General features: G+C 40.4%; 1 protein-coding gene across 19 annotated transcripts in view; it reads right to left on the minus strand.

Annotated features, from left to right (window-relative positions):
• Positions 1–26084, minus strand: part of Tacc1 (transforming acidic coiled-coil containing protein 1) — a 114710-nt gene that overhangs the window by 45641 nt on the left and 42985 nt on the right. For 6 of the 19 annotated variants that reach the window (XM_076853828.1, XM_076853829.1, XM_076853837.1 and 3 more), the window contains 3 exons: positions 19239–19321; positions 14307–15129; positions 13192–13307 (listed from right to left, as the gene is read on the minus strand). The exons of 1 other annotated variant lie outside the window; for it this stretch is intronic. In XM_076853828.1, coding sequence (XP_076709943.1) covers positions 13192–13307; positions 14307–14467 — 277 coding nt within the window. In that variant the 5' untranslated portion in view covers positions 14468–15129; positions 19239–19321. Of the gene's footprint in view, positions 1–13191; positions 13308–14306; positions 15133–19238; positions 19322–26084 lie in introns of all 19 variants that reach the window. 12 more of the 19 variants (XM_076853833.1, XM_076853840.1, XM_076853838.1 and 9 more) reach the window with 6 other exon arrangements.

The following is a 26084-nucleotide window of genomic DNA, read 5'->3' on the forward strand; positions in this document are numbered from 1 at the left end:
TACTAACCAAATACAGAGGCACACAGAAAAGATGATATTATCACAGGAATGCAAGGTTGGCTTACCATCTGAAAATCAATTAATGTACTATACCCTGTCAATAGAATAGTGGACAAAACCCACATGATCCTATCAAATACACATAAAAAGCATTTGACAAATCCAACACCTTTTCATGATAAAAACACTTAACAAACTAGGAATAGAAGAGAACTTCCTCAACTTGATAAAGGACATCTACGAAAACCCCACCACTAATATGACACTTAATAAAAGACTGAATATTTTCACTCTAAGGTCAAGAACAGGATAAGAATGTTAGCCCTTGCACTACTACATTTAAAAGTCCCAGAAGTTCTAGCCGAGGCAATTAGGCAAGAAAAAGATATAATAAAAGGTCTCATAATCACAAAGAAAGTAAATCTGTCTCTATTTTCTGATGACATAATCTTGTAGAGGTATTCCTAAGAAATCTACCAAATAAAACCTAAATAGTAAATGAATCCAAGGCTGCAGGATATAAGTTCAATATGTGAAAATTAGTTGTGTATCTATATATCCATAAAGAAAATTTTTAAAAAGAAATTCCATTTATAATAACATTAAAAAGAATACTTAGGAATAGATTTAACAAAAATTGTGTCTAAAAGCTATGAAACATTGTTTGAAGAAATTAAAACATAAATGAATAGAAAAGACATCCCATGTTTGTGGATTGTTAAAACCTAATAGTGTTAAAATGGCACTACTTCCCAAATTTATCTATAGATTAAAATAATTCCCTATCAAAATTCCCACTGGCTTATTTGCAAAAATTAACAAACTGATCTAATAGTTACAACAAAATACAATAGCTAAAGCAATCTTGGGGAAACAAACAAACAAAAAGAACAAAGTTTGAGGATACATACTTTCTGATTCCAAAACTTACTAAAAAGCTAGTTGAGATAGTATGGTACCAGCAATGAGAGTCATAGGTAAGCCAAACAGAATTCAGAGTTTAGAAATCAACCCTTAAAACTATAGTCAATTGTTTGTTGTTTTGTCGTGCTGGGGATTGAACCCAGGGCCTTGTACATGTGAGGCAAGCACTCTACCAACTAAGCTATATCTCCAGCCCCTGGTCAATTGATTTTTGATAAGGGAGCAAAGTTAATTCAATGAGGACAAGTTTCAACAAATGGTTCTGGGACAATTGGACTTCTATATACAGAAGAACGAAGCTGAACTACTTTCTTACCTAAATACAAAAATCAACTCAAAATGGATCACAGACCTAAATGTGCTCAAACTATAAAACTGTAAGAAGAAAAAAAAAAAAGAATAGGAGTAAATCTTTGTGACTGTGAATTAGTCAAAATCTTCTTAAATTTGACACCTAAGCCACAAAAAACAAAAACAAAAAAATGAGCTTCATCAACATTAAAAACTTTTGCACTTCAAATACTACCATCAAGAAAGTGAAAAGATAACCTAAAGACTGGGAGAAATATTTACAATCAAATATCTGGTAAGAGATTTGTATCTAGAAAACAAAGTATTCTTACAACTGAATATTAAAAAGATAAATGACCCAATTAAAAAGTGGAGAATCTGAATAGGCATTTCTCTAGAGAATACATAAGACCATTCAGGGCTAACCAAAGGGAAGGGTGCACCATCGTGTCCATACCATTCCAGGACAGCTCTTTCCATCAGGCAGGAAAGGTCCCCGCTCAAGTCCTCATGCACATCACTGAAGAGAATCTCTTTCTCAGTTTGTACTTCGGATCTCCACCAAGGGACTTTCTGGCCATGCTCTGGTCATGTCCCTGAGACAAGGGTTGTGCCAGGGTGTTCTGAACATCCAGAAGAAGCCTGGGGTCAGTATCTACCATGGGACCATGGGTTGTGGGGAAACACATAGAAAGACAATTCCATGGGAGCATGCTGGGTAAAATCAGGATGCTGCATGAATAAAATACTGTCACTATGTCCATTGTTTGGGGCCAAAAAAAAAAAGAAAATCCAGGGCTGAGAATGTGTCTCAGTGGTAGAGTGCTTACTTATTAGCATGCACAAGGGCGTGGGTTCAATTCCGAGTATCACAAAAACAAATAAATATGTTCAACATCATTAGCCATCAGGAAAATGCAAATCAAACTCACAATGAGATACCACTTCATATCTACTAGAATAACTATCATTAAATAAATAATATTCAGCAATAATAATGAGAAATGAGGTGCTTGCTATAATACAGTCGAAAAAAGTACTGTAAGGGGCTGGGAATATAGCTTAGTTGGTAGAATGGATCAAGTTGCACATAATGTATGACTCTAGTTATATGAAATGTCCAGAATAAACAAATCTCTTGAGACACAAAACAGATTATCCTAGAAGTGAGGGGTGGAATGGGAGAGAAATAGTATATGACTGCCTATAGGTATAATGGGTACAGGGCTTCTTTTGGGAGTGATAAAATATTCTAAAAATTAGACTGGGGTGATACTTGCACAACTCTGTGTAGATACTAAAACCATTTAATTGTACACCTTTCAAACAAGTGAGATGTATGACATGTGAACTCTATAAAACTGGTAAAAACAAAAACAAAATGGAGGCTCAGACCCTACAGTAAAAGATCAGAGCAGCGTCCTGTGATTTCGAATATAGCATTCTTCTACACCACAGACTTAACATTTCAGAAAATGCTTTAAGTAGTCCTCTTCTGTGTATCACTTTTAGGGACACATACTTGAAAGAGGTAACAGATCTCACTATCACATCCATTTGGATTTTAAATTTCTCTTGAGGAAGTCTACAGTGTGCTAGATAAGTTCTATTTACAGAAAGAGGTAGAAAAAAATGACATCACCCCTCTTCTACAACAGATATAACCAAGCATATGAAACACCCTAGAAATATAACAATTGTCAAGATCCAAAATCTTTAGTTTTTGTTTTATTTTGGGGGTAGGAAGACAACTGACTTCTTTCAAGTCCTCCCTCACACATTCCCTGTTTTTCACTGTTAAAACTTCTTGGAAAGTCAAGAGGAATGGGAAAAGGAACCCAGCTAGCTTCTTCTAGACTCTGAAATCCATTAGGGACTTATTCCCTATCTCCCCTTTTGCATTCCCCAAACAGAAACTGAGTATACCAGAGTTGATGCTCAATCAGGGTCCACTGTGAAGCAAACAACTGATATATAAAGGGGTATATCCTTCTCACTTAATTATCTTTTTTATACAGAAAAAAAACCTATATAAGTACTGAGTGATGAAGCTGCTCAGCTGTGTATAGGATTAACATTTGTTGTTCTTCATTTGATGACCTTTTGCTTTTGTAGGCTCTTTGAAGGTCCCATGCAGCCTTAGTCTTGCCCTCCTGCCCACCCTTTCCCATGCTGAATCAAGGGCTGCAGGAGAGGAAACAAGTTGATTCTAGCAGGCCCCACCCACTTCTGCTCAAGTAGTTTGATCTGAGAAGACTGTTAATAAGATACCCATTAGCATTTAGGCAAGAGTCCAAAATTTGAGTTCCCCCCAGTTTCATGTCTTTGAGTTCCCAGTCCCTCTGATTCCCTTGAAGTTGAAATGTATTTTGTGTATCTATATTTTCAGTCACTTAGCCAAGGCTGTCAGCCTTAAAATGGAAGAAGTAGACAAAATGTATTGTCCACAGACTAATCTGAATAACTATATGAGAAGGCCTATTAACCACTGGGACCCCAGGCCACCCAGAAGCATGGAGTCGGGGAGAAGAGTACCAAGTCAGTTAGTCAAGGCAGGACATCCTCTTAGCCACGCTGTAATTGAAGCTGTCTCACCACCCAAAGTAGAACACCCACCACACACACACACACTCTGATTGAACCAAGACAACTAACTATTCAAACCTCTTCATTCCAACCCTCTTAAAAAAAAAAAAAAAAAAAAAAAATTTGCCCAGGTGCTGAGGGAGGGCAAGTTTAGCAACTTTTTCTTGAGTTTTCCTGAGATAAGCTCCTAATTCCAGGGAGAGGTTCATTCTAAGACCTAAAACTTAACTTGTAGGTAAAGAATAGTCTAGAAATACACTTGACAAGATGAGAAAGGTTGTGCTAAGGATGAAAAAAAAAAAACACTTAAATTTTCCAAAAATAGCACCTTATGTGGTTAAATTTGAAAAGAAAATGAGGAGTTGATAGCTCAGTGGTAGAGCACATGCTTAACATGCACAAGGCCCAGAGTTCAACTCCCAATGCCAACTAAATAAAATAAAAAGATATTCAAAACTCTATCCTCTGAAGGCCAGGATTATATAGTCAGAGGGTGGGGCCTGTTAGAAAGTGTCTGCCTCCAAGCCTAAGTCTTAGAAGTCAAGTCCCACAATTAATGTCTTCTCACTCATGAGATGCCCACTGGTTCTGGAACCATCTGGATTTGTTTGAGGTTACATTTCATACAGATTAGAAATCATCTACCACATACCAAAATCTGAGAGCTCTTTCTATAGGACTTCTTCATCTCTAAAGTATTTCAGCAGGAAGAGCAAGGGGAGAAAGTGCATGTGTTAACAGATGGGACTTCTTTGCAGAGATATGAAATTGTGCAACTTCAGTCTGTTGCTGCCAAACAACCATAATGTGCAATCTCTTCAAAAATAATTACTGGAGAATTCAAAATACCAACTGCCTCTCTCACAAAGTAGCAACCACCCACACAGCTGGGAAGCTGATGCTAGATAAAGAAAAAGAGGGACAAATGTTCAGCAAGAGAGGAGCTTCCAGACAAAGCAATAGCAGCCAGTACAGAGTGGGTGCACAGATATTTCTACAGCAGGCTGACACTGGCTGAGGACTACATCACCTCACCTATCACTCTGTTCCTCCACTCCAGAAAACAAGGCAATACGAAGAGTTCAGGAAGGCAGTGAAGAGGCCCCAAAAGAAGCAAGCAATGGGAAAACATTTGCAGTCTGTGAAATTATATCCTTTGGTATAAGTGTTTTAAAAAGTAGAAAAGGGCCTTGTACCCTTCAAGATGGTCCCCAATGAGTCTTACCTCGTGGTATTCACACCCTTAAGACTGATGTATGTCATCAAAAGGATACCATGGAAACTTATCTCAAGAAAATAGCATATGAACCACTTACTGAAGCTAAGTCAACAAAAGACTGCAGCTTTTAACTTGCTTACTCTTGAAACACTGAATCTTGGGGGAACCAGTTGCCATAAAGTATGGACAATGGAGCAACCACGTGGAAGGAATCAAATAATGAGCAACTGAGCCTCCTACCAACAGCCAGCACTAACTGACCAGGCAAATGAATGACCTGGATTAGAAGATACTCTAGCCCCAGTGTAGTTTTCAAATGACTATTTCCAGGAAAAATCTTGACTGCATTCTCACAGGTAACGTGAACTAGATCACCCAGGTAAGCTGCTGACAAATCCTCACCTATTAAAACTATGGTAGATAAATGTTTGCTGTTTTAAGCTAAGTTTTGGAATAATTACTTATGCAGTAGCAATGCAGAACCCTTAAAAATTCCTTGTGGAACTAGGAATGGAGCCCTGTAGTATAGTACTTGCCTAGTATGTTTGACGTCCTGGGTTTGATCCCTAGCACTAAAACCAAACCAACCATCCTCTTTCTACCCCCAAACAGGTGCAGAGTCCCAGAAGGCTGCAACATGCCTGCTTCTTCTCTTCCATATATAAGTCAGGGGAAAAGGAAAAGCAAAAGATATTAATGAATTTGTCCATTGTTCTTTACTTCTGATAGCTGAAGCTAAGCATTAAGGAAGCAAAACGTTTTCAATGAAAATTCACTGCTTACCCAGTGATGTTTTTGTTTCTAACTATTAATCTGTACATAAATTGTGCTGCAAAATTCCAAACTTTTGATGTTCAAAATTTTCTTAAAACAAATCAGACATCATGTATGCCAAATTAACACATGTGGAAGATGTATATCCTGATTTTTTTTAACTATCATTTAAAGAGGATGATTTCCCTGTCACTCATTATATTCCTGCAACATTTTAAGAACCTTTATTTCCTCTAAGCCTTCTCTTCAGATAGTGAAGAGAGAGACTCACAGAATTCTCTGGAGAGAAAAGCTGTATTATATGTTCCAAAGAGCCCTGGATGTGTGGTCAACAAAAGCAGAATTCAAGACCCAGATCCACTACTGGGAGTAAAGACCGTGGCCCTCATAGCCCAGTCTGTGAAGTGGAAATCACATGTGCCCTATTTCATTGTATCATTGCTGTAACTAAGTAAGATGCTGTAGGCAAAAATTATTTGCTTCCAATACATCTAACAACTTACAACTGAAATAGAAAGTTAGTAGTCTACTAGATGGTAATCTTAAAATGGGACGTTTGCTATATTTCCAGCAATGACATAAGAAAGAGGCTACTAGGACTGCTAGGCAGAGTGTTTGCAAGGTACATGCAAAATGTACCTTGAAAGTTCTATTTTGCATTTGTGAATTTAAAAAATACTCCAAGCCAGGCATGGTGATACACAGCTATCTACCCAGCTTCTCAGGAGGCCGAGGCAGGAGGATGGAGAGTTTGAGGTTGGCTTGGACAATACAGTGAGAACCTGTCACAAAACAATAAATAAGTAAAATAAAATACTCCATATAATTATTATTCCCTTATGAATTTGCCATAATCAATCTAACCCCCCTGGGGATCTAATTATGTTTATGTAAACTCATAAAACTAGGCTTGAGGACCTGCAAAAGTGAGGATGAGTTCCTGACCTCCAAGAAGCAAAGCCTTTCTAGGCCCAACTTTGTAACAGTCACCAGGCATTCAGCAACCTTCATTTATCAACTCCCCACTAAGATGGCTGCTTTAAGTAGATAAGCTGTGATCTCCCATCACTATTCTGAGTGTAGGAGATTGTAACAAAATGATTATACTCCCAGGACTTCCTCTGGGCAGTATTACTGGCCACTTAAGAAGACACTATGACTACTCTTTAAATGGCTTTAGGCCACATTCATTTTTAGGTGGGACATTAAATGACAGCAATACAATTTTAGGACTGCAGACTCCTCCTGGCCCCCTAAACACCTAGGCAGAAAATGCCTCTGCCATCAGAAATTACTAAAGTAAGTTGTATTGCTTCATATTTGAAATTCAGGTAATCCCAAAACAGACGAGTGCAATACTGAAATAAGTTTAATCATTATTATATTTCTTAAGAAGTTCATAATTTCATTATTCACTTTAAAAAAGAAACACTGGTTTGATTCTGGATGTTTCTAAAATCTTTACTTTCAGAAGGTAGATTTTGCTCCCCTGCCCTGGAGCTTTTTAGTCAAATATTGTTGTTCCTCTGTGGTTCTCTTAGTCCTTGCTGGAAAAACTTAATTTTTTCCCCCAAGAAGACATTCTCTTGAGTGGAGTACCACAGAGAAGCAGAGATGCTTTCTACACAGCTCATTTACACTGAAAGAAACAAAGCAACAAAGAAAGCAAGGCTCTCACCAAATTTACTACCTAATTGGAATCTCCAACTTGAAAACATTATATGGAAAAAAAATCAAATGGTTAAAGTTTTCAAGCCTTAACTATCACCCCCCCCCACCCCCCAGTACTGGGAATTAAACTCAGAGTACTCTAAAACTGAGCTACATCTCCAGCCCTTTTTATTCTGAGAGGGTCTTGCTAAACTATTATTTGTGATCCTCCTGCCTCAGCCTCCTAAGTAGCTGGGATTACACTGTGGCATTTCCACAGTGCCCAACTTTTAAAAAAAGAATCATATAGTATGACAAAGTGAACTGTGAAAGAGCCAATCACACTAAAAAAATAACACATTAGCCTGGGATGCTGTCAAAGGAGCCACGTGGGTTGGACTACTGGAGTAGGTAACATTAAGGAATTTATTAATCCCATTATTTGTAGGAAATACTAATAAAGCAATCTCTTGTTGAGAACAGATAAAGGATGCTAAACTAAATCCCTAGAAATCTTACTTGTAGATTTGAATGGAGCACTTCAAAATGCACCTAATGAAAAATGTTTGCATAGTATTCGTCTCTACACAAAACTCAAAGCCTTAGAATAAAAAACTAGCCCTCAGCTAAGCATAATAGTGGCCCCTATAATCCAAGCTCCTGGGGAGGCTGAGGCAGGAGCATCGAAAGTTTGAAGACAGCCTGGGCAACTTAGCAAAACCCTGTCTCAAAATGAAATGAAAAGGGCTGGGGATGTAGCTCAGTGCTTGCCTTGCATGTGTGACACCCTGGGTTTAATTCCTAATACTGGGAGTTAAAAAAAGTGACAGTTTTATCAAGATCCAGGTCATATCTATGGATCATTTAGTCATTTAAAAACAGAGTACATTGGGGCTGGGGCTATAGCTCAGTGGTAGAGCACTTGCCTCTCATGTGTGAGGCACTGGGTTTGATTCTCAGCACCACATAAAAATAAATAAAGATACTGTATCCATCTACAACTAAAAAACAAAAATTTAAAAAAATAGAGTACATTGACAGACCAGTTACATCGTTTCCATTTTGCAAAGAAGACAAAATGACCAGTCCAAATCAATTTCTCCCTTAAACCTTCCATAACCACAAAGGACTACACTAATGCCCAGTGCCCATGGGTCATTTGTTACTCAGGGATAGCCTTGCCATCTTTTCTTCCTTTATTCTTGAAGTCATCATTCCAGATTATTTAAACTACATTTTTATTGAAATTGTCCTAAGTTTGGATATAGGTTGAGTAAATTTTTCTGTAAAAGACCAGAAATAAAAATATTTCAAATGTATGCCAGACATTTGGTCTCCATTCCAAGTATTCAATCCTGCTATTGTAATTCAAAATTTATCAGACTATTCTGATAAAACTTTATGGGTCCTGAAATATGAATTTTAAAAAATTAATTAACTTAACTTTTTTGTGGTCCTGGACATTTAACATAAGGCGCTTTACCAGGTCTATGTTTCCAGATAGGGTCTCAGTAAATTGAACTTGGTATCCTCCTGCCTCAGAATCCTGGATTGTGTTACAGGTGTGCACTACCATGCCTGGCTCAAAATCTGAATGTCATATAATTTTCACACCTTACAAAATATTTTTTTCAGCCATTTAAAAAATATAAAACTCACTCTTCACTGGAGGGTCATAGAGAAAAACAAATGGCAGGCCAGATTTGGCCCCTCAGCCATGGCTTGCTAATTCTGGCCTAGATTACCAAAATTGTGTCCACAAACAACTTTGCATTCCTTACAAGGTCTCCAGCAGTAAACGTCAGTGGATTGATCTCATTATCTCTTTCCTTCCATTCCAGAGGACACAGGATATCTTTGAAATACTTAGGCATCTAGTTAACATATCAAACTAACAGGTTTAACTAGTTGTTCCAAGGGTAATATGAAAACCCCTGCATTAAGATTTTCTTTCTGGAAGAAAAGTAACATCTATAAATATGTGAGCATGGGGATGTGGGAACTCAACTGGCAGAGTACATCTACTACAGTTTTTGTTGGCTAAAACAACTGGACAAAATTACAGTCCCTAAGTTCTCCATGGGCATTACCTCCCAACAAAATAAGGGATGAACTTGGAGTTATACCATTTGAAAGTCCTTTTGTAGAGGATTTTCCTCCACAATATTTTCCTCTGCAAAGGGAAAGACAATACAACAAAGCAGCTTAAACATCCTTTATGGGAGAAGGCAGACAGCAAAATCCAGAACTGTAGGCCTAGACTTCATAGCCACCAGTCTTGTATTTTCAAGAAATGTCTTTGACTAGAGTTTTATTTTACTAGTTAGTTTGGAACTAAGCTTATCTTTGTGATTTAAAAAAAATCCAAGACCTTATCTACTATTTAATTCCTGACAAAGAATTCTGTCTTAGGGAAGAATTTTATAGAATTTAGATACTGTAAATTCCTAAAATAGTTCCAATAAAAAGAAATTTCATATGTTCACTTCATTTAAAGAATTATAGAAGTTGGCACAGAAACCACAGGTATAGTATATGGGACATGTGCCACACATTTGAGGGCCATTATATATCAGGAAGCCAGGATCAATAAAAATGTTAATTCCTACTCCTGATAACCAACTCATAAATCAATCATAAGATATATAGTCTTATATAATCTATATCTGCTATCCAACCATGTCCTGGAACTATGAAAGACTAATTTTACTATACACAAAACAATCAACAATTTTGAAAAAAAAAGGGAATTACTCAGTCCCAGAAACTGAACTTCAACATGAATGACTTTTTAAGGCATTTTTGCTCGCTCAACTTTTCCCTGGTCAGACCTATATTTTCACACTTACTGTGTATGTGGGACAAGACAATCCACAGGACTCTGGACTACTCCAGATGTTGTGTACAAGAAGTTCTAATGGACAGGACACTACCAAGCTGAAAAGTCATCATCCTATTGCTTAATGACCTTAAATTGAGAAACTTCTTAATATTAGGGTTTTTCCCTAGACTATACTCCACCATCGTCCACCCACTACAATTACAGTTTTTCGTTATGAACTATCCCGCAGAACTCTCCTAATCTACAACTCTCTAAAAAGAAAATGTTTTAAAGTTTTCCTTTCAGGCAGAATGAAAGAATGTGAGAATCACTGGAACAGGAAAGACCAAACAATTGGGTCTCTGTGTCTTTGGGGGCCTAGGTCATCTAGGCTTTCATTCAACTGGCAAAGAATCTGGCAGTATGAATCAGTCTAGCAGCTGATAGAATGATGAGGAAGGGCCGCCCAGGCTAAGGGCAATTCAATGAAGCTTTCAGCTACTTAACATGTGTTTTATGAGCTTTATTTAAATTTGATGAGAAGACCACAAACAGTTCTTTCAAGCTTTTAAATCTCTCGAGAGAAGAAAAGGGAAGCTATGAGGAATAAGTGGCATCTCATCACTGAAAGTGCTACACAACTTTGTGCCACACAAAAGTTTTCCATATATAAACTTGTCTGTTCCCAAGAAGTCCCTGCCTAGACGAACAGCAAAATGTAGCCCAGGATAGGTTGAAGGTACTGTAGGAGAAACACAGCATGGAGCTCTTAATTTTAAGCAAAAACAAATCACAAAAAGTTAATGTCATTTTACCAATAATTCCAACTCCATTATAAACTCTATAACCAGAGTGACTTGACTTCCCTAAGCAATCAATGAAAGAAGTTACCAAGTAATAAGATATATTAATTGTGGAACCAAGGAAGTCATAATCAGCTCAAAAATTAGGTAACTGGAAGTTGGTTGTATCTACCATTCTAAGGTGACAGTGTCAGACACTGGAATAGAGAAAGCACATACAAAGGACATCTGTCCTACATCCTACATCCTTCTCCATATAGTAGTCATGGAGCCTTTTAATAAGAAAGTCAAAGCATAATACTCTGTTAAAAGCCCTCTATTGTGGGCTGAATTGTGTCACTCAAAAAGAAATGTTAAAGTTCTAACTCCTGGTACCTGTGAATGTGCCCTTATTTAGAAAGAACAACTCTGGAGATATAATTAAGACAAGGTCATACTGCGTTATGGTGGGCCCTAAATTCAACAACTGGTGTCCTTATAGGAAGGCCATGTACAGACACAGACACAGAGGAGAAAGCCTCCCCATGCAATAAGGCAGAGTGAAGTCAGGTATACCACAAGCCAAAGTATACCAAGGAGTGTCAATAACCACCAGAAGCTAGAATTGGCAAGGAAAAAAATCTTCCTAGAACCTTCCAAGGGAGTATAGCTCTGCTAACACCTTGGTTTCAGACTTCTAGTTTTGATTTCAGTGCTCCAGAACTGTAATAAAATAAATTTCTGTTGAGTTAAGCCATAGCAGTCCTAGGAAGTTAATATACCTTCCAGTGGCTTTCCATCTCACTCAGAAAACCAAAATCATCATTACAGTATGTTCTGCATCTCCTCTTACCTCCCTTACTTCAGTTCCCACTGTTGCCTGCCAGTCACTCTATTTTAGCTGTATAGGTCTCTGCTGTCCTCAAACATGCCAAGAACCTTCCCACCCAAGAGCCTCACACAGCCTATTGCAGGTTGGTATTATCTGAGATCTTTATAGATGCCATTCCTTCTGCCGACAGGGCTCTTTTCCCAGAAATTCACAAGTTTTGCTCCCTCAATCCTCCTCTTCTAGATCTCAGTTCGAGTCACAATATCAGTCATGCTTCCCCTAACTGCTCTTCAGCATTCCCTCTCACCACTCCATATTCCCTATTCCTCTTTTTCCTGCTTTATTGTTTTCCACAGAACTTAACTCAAGCTGACATATACAGAGATTTTTCTTGAATATGTATTTTTTTGTTTATCTGTTAAAGGAGTCATTTCCCTCCAAAATGTTAGCTCAATGAGAGCAAGATTTCACTGCTGAATCACAATACACTTTATTTACTAAATGAACAAGTAAATGTTATTAGGATAAGTGAAATTTTATGTAAAACTGTATGTATGACAAAAAAAATAAGGTTTCTATTAAGTAGGACAGCAGAAGCTTTTGTTGATGAAGGACAGGCTCAAGGTTGGACTCTGAAGAACTAAGAGAAAAATCTATGTGCCAGGTTTTCTTAGGTAGAATAGGAAGAGAGAAACAATTTTGAAGTAGCTTTTTAATTTTAAGATTCCTCTCTATCAAAAAAAAATCAACTCTTATCTATAATTTTGGTCCCCACCCTAGTAGAAAGTAACTTAGCCTGAGGAATTTGTGAAACCAGATACAAATATAAGTCCAGTAATGTATTACTACACACATTTTTTTATTTTTTAGGGGCTGTGAAGAAGGGCCCAGCAGACATGTTTGATAATAGTAATCTCATACCATAAATGCACAAACTCTAGACAGGGGAAAAAACAAAGTCTCTGATCACCAAATGATCAAAATGTTTACAAAACAAAAATAAAGAGACTTCCAAATACATCAGGAATTTTTAAAACAGCTCTTTTTTGAGCAAGGAGAAAATCCAAACTCTTTTAAGTGGTCCTAAATTAACATTCCGCCCCTGCCACTTCTTTCATGTATCCTTTTTTTTTAATACTTATTTTTTAGTTGGACACAATACCTTTATTTATTTATTTTTATGTGGTGCTGAGGATCAAACCCAGGGCCTCACATGTACTAGCACTCTACCACTGAGCCACAACCCAGCCCCTCATGTATACTTTTATAAACTTTAAAATGAAAGCAGCAGAAAATAAAAGTTTTTCTTTACCTTGGGTTTTGGTCCCAGATCCAGACAACCCTAGTGATGAATCACAGGATTCCTTGAGGGGTGATCTGATTGGAGTTTCAGCTTCAGGGGTCTCAAAATTACCTTCAGAATCCGAGCTGCCAAGGGGGAAAAACGAGGAATTACCACTTTCAACGGTATTTTCCACACCCTTTAAAATTTACATATCCACAAAGGTTAAAGTACATCCTTTTTTTTTTTCCCCCCCTAACTTTACCACCAATTGATCCTCAGCCATAGGTTGGCCTCTGGGTTTTTAAGCAGTGCCCTCTTGGATTTCTCTGTCTGGCATCCTTTCTCCCTGAAATCTCCATCCTCTGGAGCTTTTCTTCCTCAGCATTTCTGAAGTCATCTTTCCCTCTCACACCGGGGAAAAAAGTGCTTTCCAACAGACTCCTTTTCTCACAAGATACCTCTTACAGGAAACCTAGAGACCTAAAAAACACCGTCTCCAACCCAAAATTATGCCGATTCTACTCATGCATTTTTCCTTGGTAGGCCTCTACCTGTCTAGAACTCACTCGACTTAAGATTAAGAATGCTGTCACCTGCCTTCCGCAATCACACGGTGACAGCTCAGCAGAGACCACCATTTCTCACCAGCTGCCAAGGGCCTGTCATCACGCGACCTTCTTTACCATGGCTGCATTCAGGGGACACAATTAGGCCCCAGGAGTGGGAGGGAATGACTTCTGCCCCACAGGAAAGATTGTAAATGCCACCTAGAGTGATCAATGACACTAGCCCTGTATGTGTTTGTGTAGGAGAGAGGGCGGGGGGTGGGGGTGGGGGAGCGGATTGAAGCTTAGAGAAAGTGACCGAGGCAAACGGGGATGCGGAGAGACTGCAGATTCTGCGTTGGGTTCAGAAAGCTCACAGCGAAACCGGGGAAAGAAAACACACGCGAAAACAGAACATCCCGAACTTTCGAATGCACAACGGAGACCTGGTTACGGGCAGGGACGTAGCATTGCCATGAATATGGTTACGCGGTGGGCGGCCACACACACGCACACAGAATGAGCCGCGAATGGGTGGATGGATGGATGGATGGCAGGCAGCACATCTGCAGCTCGGCAGGGATCCTGTGTACTTGCCTGAAACTCAAGGATTTGGTCTCGGCTTGCGAGTCCTCCTCCTCGGGGTCGCCCTCGGGCCCTCCGGCCTCGTCCTCTCCGGCGGCCCCGCCGCGCACCGCAGACCACGTCCATTTCGCCCACTGCACGGGGGACAGGATCTGCCAGGGGCTGAAGGCCATGAGCACGGATCCTTGGGCTCCAGTTCCTAGGGGTAGGGGAATGGGGAGAGCCTTTTTTCCTTTTCAAAATGGAGGGAACCGGTGACAGGCGCCTGTAAGCGTTGCCAGCGGAGGCGCGGATGTGGTTCAACGAGCGCCGTCGGGGGCCCGGGTGGAGCGCTTCCTCTCAGCCGGCAGGCAGCGCCGCTCCTCCTCGTCCTCCTTCCCACTCTCTGCGGCCAGGGTGGCCCCCGCGCTGGGCTCCTCTCGCCGGGAAGATGCCTCTCCTGGGGCCTCCTCAGGGGCCCGGCCCGCAGCGTTCCGCGGCTCGGGGTCTCGGGCTCCCGCCTCCTAGCCGGCGGGGCGCGCATCAGCTGCCGCGGGAGCCGCGCCCCAGGAGCCGCCCCCTCGGACCGTACTACTCGCGCCGCGCGGGCGGGGGCGGCGGCGGCGCCAGGCCTTTGAAGTCTGCGGCGCGCGCACCGGATTCCCCCGCCGCGGCGCCACGCTGGTTGCGCCTGGACTGCGGTCAGGGGGCTTCCCGGCCACGCCTCAGGCCAAGGGGCTAGGACCCCGGCAGCCCCGGCGACTAGTCTGCGTCAGGAGCACAGAAGATCCGTTTTCTGAGTTCGCGTACGCTGCACTTTTCCTTCTTCCCTTATGTTTTCATTTTGCTTCTGGAACTTCTTGGCGTGAATGACATTGGACCGCACAGAAGTTAAGCCCCATATTAAAAAAAAAAAAAAAAAAACCACTTCAAGACCGCTGTAGACTGATGTTTTTCCCTCCCTGATACTGACAGGGTGGAAGATTTCAACCTGATCATCTTCATCCCAGTCACTTCCAAGATTTGGAAATCCCTCAGCAACGACACAACAGTGGCCAAGGACAAGAATTTAAGATGCCTACCCTTCCCCAAACCTTACTAGTGAACGCTCTGAAGTGGCCAGGTCTTGGCTAAAGGATGCAAAATTACCCTGTGACGTTACAGCCCCATGGCTTTCCCATTCTCCTTTTTGAGGCTCGCTTTTCATAACTTTCAAATTTTTGATTTCTGACATCGTTTGTCAGTAGTTAAGCCAACAGGCATGGTGACAGCAGCCTTCGAAATAAAACATCTTTATGTTTGAAGGCAAAGGGAAATAGCAGATTTTCTTCACTTTCCATGGAGGGATTTCATTTCGGGATTGCTCTTCAAAATCATCAGTGCACACACTTCCAAATGAATCAGCTGCTTCAAATGATGTCCTTGCCTGGATAAGGTTGTTTCTTATACTAGTGTCATTTCCCAGAATTGCAGTGAATCTGTGAAGTGCCTACAATTTCCCACAGAGAAAGCAGCTCCAAAATTTGGGGACAAGGTCACAGTGAAACTTGCAAAAAGACTGGCCATCTCCCCTGAAAGGGTTTGGCACATATATTGCTGACGAATCATGACTGTCACACATTCAGTAACAAAACAAGCAAAACTACAAGATAAGGCTTGGCAGGTAGTCCTAACAGTGGAAGTCTGGGGGAGGGGAGGGGAGTATCTTGAAAAAAGGTGGGCTGAGGAATCCGGATGCTTTAGCATTCCTTACAGTGTCTTTTCTTCAGAGATAAACACCACTACCATGAATGTTCTAGGGACTACAAAGAAGTGAAGTACATTTTTTTAAGGTCCACATGAAATATATCGAACTGCTTGTATCTCTGGTTTTATGCTCAAAAGTAAACCTTCAGATTATATGTCGCTTAGGTTCCTGGATTTGTTTTTATTGCCTGGAAATATTAACCTATGTAAATCAGTATGTGGCAAACTTTAGGTTTATGTTCATTCTCCTTCCCGAGTAGTTCTAGAATCTGTTCCCCTCTGTGCCCTGTTGTGGTTTACACAGTTCTTGCCTCCCATTTTTCATAGATTGCCTGTTTCCAATGGCTTCTTCCCTGTGAGGGCTTTTCTCACTGCTCAGCCCTGGTCTGGCTGATCTGTGATCCTCCTCTAATCTTGCTGTTCCTGTTCCCCCAGTTCCTGTCCATTTTCCTAGCCACAGTCAGCAGACCACTGGTTCTGAACCTTCAAATATGTCCAAGAATCACCTGGGAGAGCTTCTTAAAAAACACAAATCTGAGTTGCCAGCAGGATCTGGAGAACTGTTTACTAAATGTCCTTGAGGGATTGTTGTTACAGGGTCAATTTTGGAAACAATTCCTATCTTGCCATTTCCGGAACAATTTCCCTCTGCCACAGAGATTTGCACATTTCTAGGCTGCACCTCTTCTCCCATCCCCACCCCCAAGCTCCCAGGCCTTGACTGTTCAAATTTCTTTCATCACCTAGCTCAAGGGTATACTCTAAGAAAGCAGGCTGGTTTCTTCCTGCCTTCTATCCTCTGAACATTCATATAAACCATTACTGTGGCCCTTAGCCACAGAAACTTGTTTTTGTTTTGTAGAACTGGGGGGTTGAACCTCATGCATGCTAGTCAAGAGCTCTACCATTGGAACTACATCTCCTCAGCCATTATTTTGAGACAGGATTTCCCTAAATTGACTAATCTGGCCTTGAATTTGGATTTTCCTGCCTCAGGCTCCTGAGTAGCTGCGATTACTGCAATGCACCAGCACACCCAGCTTTTAGATAGCTTTGAAAGTGAAAGGGAGCCTTCTTAATAGTGATGCCAGAACTCCAGGCATAAACCAAGACTGCCTCAGACTGTAAGGTCATGCTACATTTAGCATGATACATGCAACATACTTATTTACATGTCTATTCCACTTCTGGACAAGATTCTAAAGATCATGGACATATTTATGATGCATTTTTTGTTTCTCAGATATTAAGCCAAAGCTATTCACTCAATAGGTGTTCAATAAATTAATATTCTAGTTGACAATTAGTCCTTATGTATTTAGCTAAGATGACATCACTTCTTAAAACCTGGCTCCTCCTAGGGAAATCAAATTTTGCCCAATGAAGAACAGAACCCAGGTTCAATGACAGCTCCAGTAAGATAAAACCCAACCTATGCTGCAACTTTTGAAACTACAAAATCGAATGCGCAGGTTTCTGAAAAATCAGCCCTCTGCAAGTTCTTGGACTTAGTGTGAACATCAAGAAAGTAACTTACTCCATAGTTACTGAATGGATTTTATTTTCCAGAAGTATGATAATAAGGCTGATTTATCAGTTTTCCTGTAATTCTGGAAAAGAATGGGCAATGTTTGACAACAGCTATCCTAACCAAGATAAATCTAATTTTACTGCTGTAACTCAGCTTTGCTGAGCAGGATGTCAGCAGATACATAAGCAAGTAACCAAATGAACCGGATTTGTTTTGGAAATGACCTTAAGCACATCTCTCCTCCTCTTCTCTTCTCACCCTTCCCAGAAGCTCTTGATGAATACACCATGAAAATCTAAGATGTTGAAAAACCAGCCTCTACCTCAGAGCAAAGTCTGTCCATGGAAGGGACATCACCTTTGTCCTTGGAAAAACCCACAGAGCACTCCTAGGCACATTCCCACCCTGCTAAGTTGTTTATCTACAAATAACAGGAGAGATCTGCTGTGCCAGGTATCCCTGACTCAGTCAGGCTAGGTAGGATCCATAGCAACCCCCTAGCAGCCACCAATCAGCATGAGACAGGGAAATACCTGGGATGCCAGATGACCCTCCCAGTAGTTCATGGTGGTTGATATCATGATGGGAAACCATGCAGTTCAGCACGTACACCCCTCTTGGCTTAAACCAATCAGTTCAAATGAATACCCCTTTTGTACTGACCAATCACCCCTACCCAACTTGTTCCCACCAGTGAATGTGCTAATCATGTTTTAGAGTTGTTATTTGATTTTCCCGCGGTGTGTGATGATTTGCTAAGAGATGCTATGATGTATGTGAAGTCCCTGCCTTCTCCAAAGAATGTATAAAACTGCTGCAAACCCTGGGATCAGGGCCTCTCAGCGTCACCAGTTGGTGTGTGCGCGCAGAGGACCGAGCTAGCTCGCAATAAACACCTCTTTGCTGTTTACATTGATCTTGGTCTCTGGTGGTCTTTTGGGGGTCCCGAATTCGAGCATAACAATGTAACTCCCTGGAGACAAGGATGTAGCTTGGTATGTGCTTGGTATTCAATTCCAAGCACCAAAAATAAATAAACAAAAGAATAAAAAATAATTTACTTGAAAATTTTACAAATGGTGGGCAGGCCGGGTACACACCTTGTAGCTAATCAGTGCTCCAGAGGGTTTGCAAAATTGGTCTTTTGGGTAGAAATTAAATAAACCCTATGAGTAAGCAAATCCAAACTGCTGACAAGGACTCTCCTTGACCTAACTCTAGTGAGACTCCACTAAACACTCCATTCCTTAACTTTGAGCTTCAGTTTTTGTCTGTGTAGGGTCTAGTTTTGTCAAGAATCCTGCTAGGTCACTTTCATGAGAATCCCCACCCTCATTCTCTTACCCTGGCCTGCCTTCAGCAAGAATCCTGTCAGGTTGGTTTAGCCAGAATCCTCCTTTACTCATGAGGCTTCCTCTTAGTAGGAAGTAGTTTTCCTTCTTCCCCACCCACAGATCCCTAGACATAAACCCTCACTTGTCCTTATATTTGGGGTTAAGTCCCATCTCTCTCTTTCTCCGCTACTGAAAAATGCTGAGGCAGTAGTCCTTTTTCAAATGAAGTCTTCCCTATTGAACAAGTGCCATGACAAAATTGTCTTTGACAAGGCAGGCCATTATTTAGCTACTGGGAGAATGTCTGTGGGGAAGGGGCAGGAAAGCAAGGGGCAAAGGCAGGGCAGGGCTTACCTCTGAATGATCCCTTAGACCTGTTAAGGAGTTAGAACTTGCTTCTGGAGTAGGGGGAGCAAACACCAGTGCCTACTTAGCTTCTGGAAGAGAATGAAAAGGCCCAGGTGTTAGTGGTCGCTCAAGAATAGCCCTACCCAGCTGGGCCTGTAATCCCAGCAACTGGGGAGGCTGAGGCAGGAGGATACCAAGTTTAAGACCAGCCTCAGCAAGTTAACAAGACCCTATCTCAAAAAGGAGTAAGGATGTAGCTCAGTGTCCCTGTGTTCAATCCCCAGTACCAACAATCAATCAAAATAGGAACAACCCTACCCAGTTCTTGCAGCCCAGTACCACCATCTAACAATCTTCCATGCAAAACTGAAATACTGCATTTTATAAGAAATCTTCCAATATTATGAATGCTCTTCCTAATTTAAAATGTTTTAAACATTGTGGAGCTGCAGGGCAAGCCAAATCTATGTGTGTACCTCTCGGCCCATGGAGCCTAGACAAGCAAAGGGGAGTCCTTTGAGACAATAAAGTAACATTTCTGCTTAGATCACAGATAATTCTGGCAACAACTTGAGGGCTGGGATCAAAGGAGTCAAGACTAGGAGATCTGTGAGCTAGTATTTTCTCTGCTCCAAACTGCCTAGCTAAGAGAGACAGCTTCTTTCACAATGAGAAGCAGAATTAGAACTAGTGTTCTCTTTCACTCCACTTGTTCAATAATAGCAGAGCTGTGAGCAATCCAAGCGTAAGATGAACACTATTAATAGAAGGAACAAAACCCATCTCTATTTAAAAAAAAAAAATGTTTCTGACCTCCAGTGAAAAGAGAAGACATTTGTGTATGAGATGCTGTTGAGGGCATAGAGGAAGCAAGTAAAGAGGAAAGCATCAAGATGGCAGCAGAGAATCACAGAGATAAAGCAGCCATTAAGAAAACTGAAAGGTCAGGAGTGTAGAAAAACCCATGCAACTATCTGAATTATCTAACTACTTAAGAATTCGATGAGCAAAATAAACAACTAATTCAACCAAGATTAAATGCCAGATTGATGATGTAAAGCACAATTGCTGGGATGCTCTGAAGCACTTAGGAAAAGTACATACGAAATTGAAATAGCAACTAACAAAAATGTTTAGGGGCTTCAATGCAACAGAGCATCTTCCACTCTCTGCTGGGTGAATTTTCTAAGACACAGTGGAGAATTATTTCCTGAATGGGTATTCCAACAACCTGACCACTGAGCATTCTCTCCTCACTCAACAAGCTTAACACCCTCAATCTTTAGCACTTTTTCCCCTTGAATACTTCAAATATAGAAGGTTTCAAAGATGTAAGAAATAGTACCTTTTAACAGTTTCATCTGATTCTTTTAATCATTCTCTCAGGTATACAGGGCAGATTTTATCATTCTCCTTTGGTGATAAGGGAAGGGAAGCAGAAAAGGCAAGTTAACCTGCCTGAAGTCACACAGCAGATCAGTGCCAGAATGGAATCTACAACCCTAGTGTGTGTCTGTCTGTCTGTCTGTCTGTCTGTCTCTCTCTCTCTCTCTCTCTCTCTCTCTCTCTTATAGTGCATTATCCCTATATTTAATAGCAGAGTTAATTCTGACATAACCCTAGTATCTTAGCTTTCATATTCTTTGCCCAGTAAATCAAAAGAAAGCAGAGGCCCTCTCAGCCACTCCGTAGCTTAAGATTCCATCAGCTGTTCTTAGTTGGTTTTCTTTTCCCTGGTGTGGGCTGCCACGTCACAACTAGCAATATCTTGCTCTGTTGTGAAGAATTGCTATTGTTGACAGGAGGCCTGAGGCCACTCTACCTGCTTTTCTGCCCTACCACAGTCTGACTAGACAAGAGCATGCTGATGTCTGTACAGACAGCATCGCCAACAACATCTCCCAACATTCAGATATGTTATGGTTACAGTCTTAACCTTGCAAGGTCAGATGTTCTAGTTATCCTCTTCTCATAGGCTATAATTACCTATGGAATTACAATCTACCCTGTACTACCCAAACACCGAAATTGGGGAGTTGTACTATGTATTTATACTTAAAATTATATAAGAAAGAGGGCTGGGGGTATAGCTCAGTGGTAGATTACTTCCTAACATGAGGAAGACCCTATGTTTGGTCCCCAGCATTGCAAAATATTTGTGTGTGTGTGTGTGTGTGTGTGTGTATGTATGTGTGTGTGTGTGTGTGTGTATGTGTGTGTATGTATATATATATATATATATATATATATATGTGTGTGTGTGTGTGTGTGTGTGTATACATCAATCATAAAGAGAAGCTCCTTTCTAATTTTTCAAAAGAAAAAAAAATCACACTTGTGTCCACAGTTCATACTCTTTCAGAGGTCTAGAAAGATCAACAAGAATGCAGATTGCATCCAGTAAAGTCTGGGCTGATCTTACCACCTGGGGCCTGCTTGAAGACCCTTGTTCAGGCTTTGCACTGGTGAACTCCAATCATATCTACCCCCTGATCTGTTTTATCCTGTATTCCAAAAGTAAAGTTTGAATTCCCCTTAAATCAATCGTGGCCACATAGTAGAGATACGGTATTAGCTTTCAGAAAAACTGGGGAACAGGGGCAGTTCACATATTTTACGATGTAAACACTAAACTTTTATTGTCGAAGAGCCAGATCTATGAGGTTCTTGCTCATCTCCATCACATACCTTGAGATATGTTTAGTGACTTCTTTAAAAAGTTCACTTTAGTTCTCTGGGATGGAAGGGTATGAAAGAAGCAGTAATTGAATGCAAAAGACATAAACAGAGTTAGGTCAGTCGGTTTATTCCAAGTGAGGAAAATAAGCCCAACATTATCCCTAATTCTTCCCACCAACCACCACCAATCCAAAGTTGAAAACAAGCAAACCCAAAACAAAGATCTACTTAAAGCAATAAACTTAAATTTAGAAATATCTTCTATTCCAGTAGTATTTGACCTTTCCTGCAAAACACCACCATTTTATTTACAGAGCCTGTTAAACAGGAATACCTTAAGATTATTCTTACTGACTCAGCACCTTTTGTTTCCTTCTGTTGAACTTATATTCCTCTTGAACATATTAGGTATTAAGAATGTGGGCCCGCTAAATCCCAGGGCTTTATACCTAGATCTCAGACAAGAAAACCATGTGAAACCTTTAAGTTGTTATGAATTTAATAAGGAACATGTCTAATAAGGAACATTACTCCAAATGTGAAATGTCTGCTTTACTTCACTGACCTGCTTGGGAGTGCAGAGTGGAATATAAGGCTTGAGTTTAAAAGGCTAAAGTAACTTGGGAAATTGTAATAGAAAAATATTTCTCTATGGGTGGGGGGGTCAGTTCCTGGGGACTGAAGCCAGGGGCACTCTACCACTGAGCCATATCCCCAGCCCTTTTTATTTTGAGACTGGTTCTTCCTAAATTGCTAAGGCTGGCTCAAACTTGCAATCTTCCAGCCTCAGCCTCCTAAATCACTGGGATTATAGGTGTTGATAGACCTTTATTTTTATTTATTTGTTTGTTTATTTATATGTGGTGCTGAGGAACCCAGTGCCTCACACATGGTAGGCAGGCACTGTACCACTGAGCTACAAACCCAGCCCTAATATCCTTTTTTTCTGAGCCATTTTATTACTTCTCCTCCATCCCATCCCCAAAATTAAATGAATCCCCCAAACAATGAATCCTTAAAAATCAGGAGAACATTGGTTACATGCTCCAGATTTTCTGAGCTCATCCTGATATCAAATATTCTATTCAAATTGGATATGCTGGCCAGTAATCGCAGCAGCTCAGGAGGCTGAGGCAGGAGGATTGCAAATTCAAGGCCAGCCTGAGCAATTTATCAAGGCTCTATGCAGCTCAGTGAGCCTGTCTCAAGATTTAAAAACAAAAACAAAAAAACTACTCACTGTCCTTGTAAATGCATTTGTGTGCCTTCAGGAGACCAAATGTCCCCATTTTTGGAGTTTTGAGACATCACTAAGAAGTTAAAAGGTAGCAGATTAGGAGGGTGGATGAAAAAGGGCAGCAGAGATAGACCCTCTTGGGTGTGGAAAGAAGGGTTCACCCAGAAGAAATAATAAAACCACGAAAAGCTTTTGAAAATAATTCTAACAGCTGTGCCACCTTGGTTTTTACTCTGGGGATCTGGAGGGATTTGATTACAGTAATTCATGTGTTTTTGAACAATAATCTTCCTGCATTTCTAAGAGATTTTTAAAAATGAGAAAGTAAGAAGTAAATTCTACAATGACATGCAGCCTCCTGTAAAGTTCAGATTTTCTCTCTTTAGAGTAAATATTCAAGTACCATATTTCAATTCTGAAAAAAAATCAAGTCAAAGTATTAATGTGTCACTGATTTTCCTCACTAATAAATATAAACTAAAAGTCTAGCAGAATTAATAGAAAGACATAATAATGTTCCAAGTTGACAGAAAAAAATATTGTAAATATGGCAATATTACCCTATTAACTTGTAGGGTTAATTTGATTTCAGTTAAAAGTCCCAGGAGGTTTTTCTCAGAAATCGTCAATATTTTTCAAAAGTTTATCTGGAAAAAATAAAATGGCAAACATAATTTAAACTCTTTAAAAACACACACAACTGCTGGGCACAGTGGTGAATGCCTGTAATCCCAGCAGCTCAGGAGGCTGAGACAGGAGGATTGTGAGTTCAAAGCCAGTCTCAGCAAGAGTGCGGCACTAAGCAACTTGGTGAGACCCTATCTATAAATAAAATACAAAATAGGGCTGGGGATGTGGCTCAGTGGTCAAGTGCCACTGAGTTCAATCCCTGGTACAAAAAAAAAAAAAAAAAAAAAAAATCAAACCCACACATGCAACCACTAAGAATTAAGAAAGGAATAGAAAAATAGGTAGATCCTTGTTCAGTAAAAACAGAATGGGGGGGCTGGGTTGTGGCTCAGTGGTAGAGTGCTTGTCTCACATGTGTGAAGCATTGGGTTCAATTCTCAGCACCACATAAAAATAAATTAATTAATTAAAAGTATTGTATTGTGTCCTTTACTACTAAAAATATATTTAAAAAACAGATGGGAATCTCAAAAAAGGATCCTCCAAGATATAAGTATTTAATGTACAATCGACAGGAAAGTAAGATTATTTTGTAAGTAGTTGGAGAATAACTGGTTGGCAATGGGAAACAAGATCAATGTGAACCCTTACCTCGGAATATACACCATGATAAATCCCAGATGGATTAGATGGCTAAATAATAAAAATCAAACCATGGGAAGAAAACAATCTAGAAGCAACAGAATCTGTCAAAGCTCTGTAGGAAAGATGACGGTCCAACTCAGAAGTAATTAATAAAACCACACACAAAACCAAGATTGCAGACTTGGCTAAATAAAAATAGTAAAGCTTTTAAGCATGTGTCTTGAATTAAAAGGCAAACAACAGGCGGAAGAAAAACAAAGGTTAGTATTGTTATTATCTTAGGGATTTGTGAAAACCAGTAAGATCATTCAAACATTCAAACCCCAAAAGAGAAGTGAACGATCACAACTGCTTACTGTGTATCAGAAACTATACTCTAGCCCGTACCCCACAATCTCATGAGGAAAGCTTTATTACAGCTTTGTGTGTGTGTGTGTGTGTGTGTGTGTGTGTGTGAGAGAGAGAGAGAGAGAGAGAGAGAGAGAGAGAGAGAGAGAAAGATTAAACCCAGGGCCTTACATACTATGAGGCTAAAAAATAAAACAACAACTATAGCTGCATAATCAGGTTAAGTTGTATTGGCTACATTTTGAACTTCCAGAGCAGGGATTGTTGATCCGGGATAATGAAGGGTTTCAGAAGATCCTGAGATCTGAAATTAAATACAAAAGTATGTGTTTGCACATATTTGCATCAATCTCTCCTCCTCTTCCCCATATGCAGTCCAATTCTATTCCAGGAACAATGTTTTAGGCTGATTGGAGATTAATCTTCAAATTTGAAAGTGATACTAACTGAAAAACCTTCAGTTACAGAGAAGTTATAGCTAAAGGGGCCCTCATACAGCGAACCCAGACCTGTTAGAAGTTAATTTTGGAGGAAGCTTTGAGGACTGGGGATGTATGTAGCGCAGTGGAAGGGGGCTTGCCTATTGCGCACAAGGCCCTGGCTCAATCACCTGCATTGCAAAAAAGAAGCAAACCATGATGACTTGCAGAGGATGGAAAAGGGAGAGGAGTGGACAGCAACGACCCTCACCACCCCAGGGTGTGGTGTGCTCTTCCTCAGGTGCCCTGTGGGAGCCAGTGGCAGGAGGCTACGATGGGTATCATCTAAGTGACTGTCTGGTAACCAAGGTGGGAATGAAACCCTTGTTCCAAGGAGACATTCACCCATCACACCAAAGTGCCATAGAAAAAGGGATTTTCCAGGGATAACTCAGAGTACAAACAAGAATCCTCAAAGACACAAAATTGGGCTAGAACATAAAAGTTGGGGGTGCTTGGGAGGAATGGAGGAACTTTAGATAGGGCAAAGGAGGGAGGAGAAGGGAGGGGGTATGGGGGTAGGAAAGACCGTGGAATGAGAAGGACATCGTTACCCTAAGTACATGTATGAAGACACGACACAGATGGTGTGACTCTTCTCTGTGTACAACCAGAGACATGAAAAATTGTGCTCTATATGTGTACTATGAAGTGAAATGCATTTTGCTGTCACATACAACAAATTAGAATAAATAAATAAATGTTAGAAAAAGAAAAGAAAAGAAATGCACATTCTTGTGCCCACTGCTGTGAAATGGGAGGCTTGGGAGTTCAGGCCATGGTGTTGCAATGAGTCCTCCTCCAGCCATGCACATTTCAAAGCCTCCTATCAGT

Source organism: Callospermophilus lateralis, chromosome 4, assembly GCF_048772815.1.
Source record: "Callospermophilus lateralis isolate mCalLat2 chromosome 4, mCalLat2.hap1, whole genome shotgun sequence".
NCBI classification, from domain to species: Eukaryota; Metazoa; Chordata; class Mammalia; order Rodentia; family Sciuridae; genus Callospermophilus; species Callospermophilus lateralis.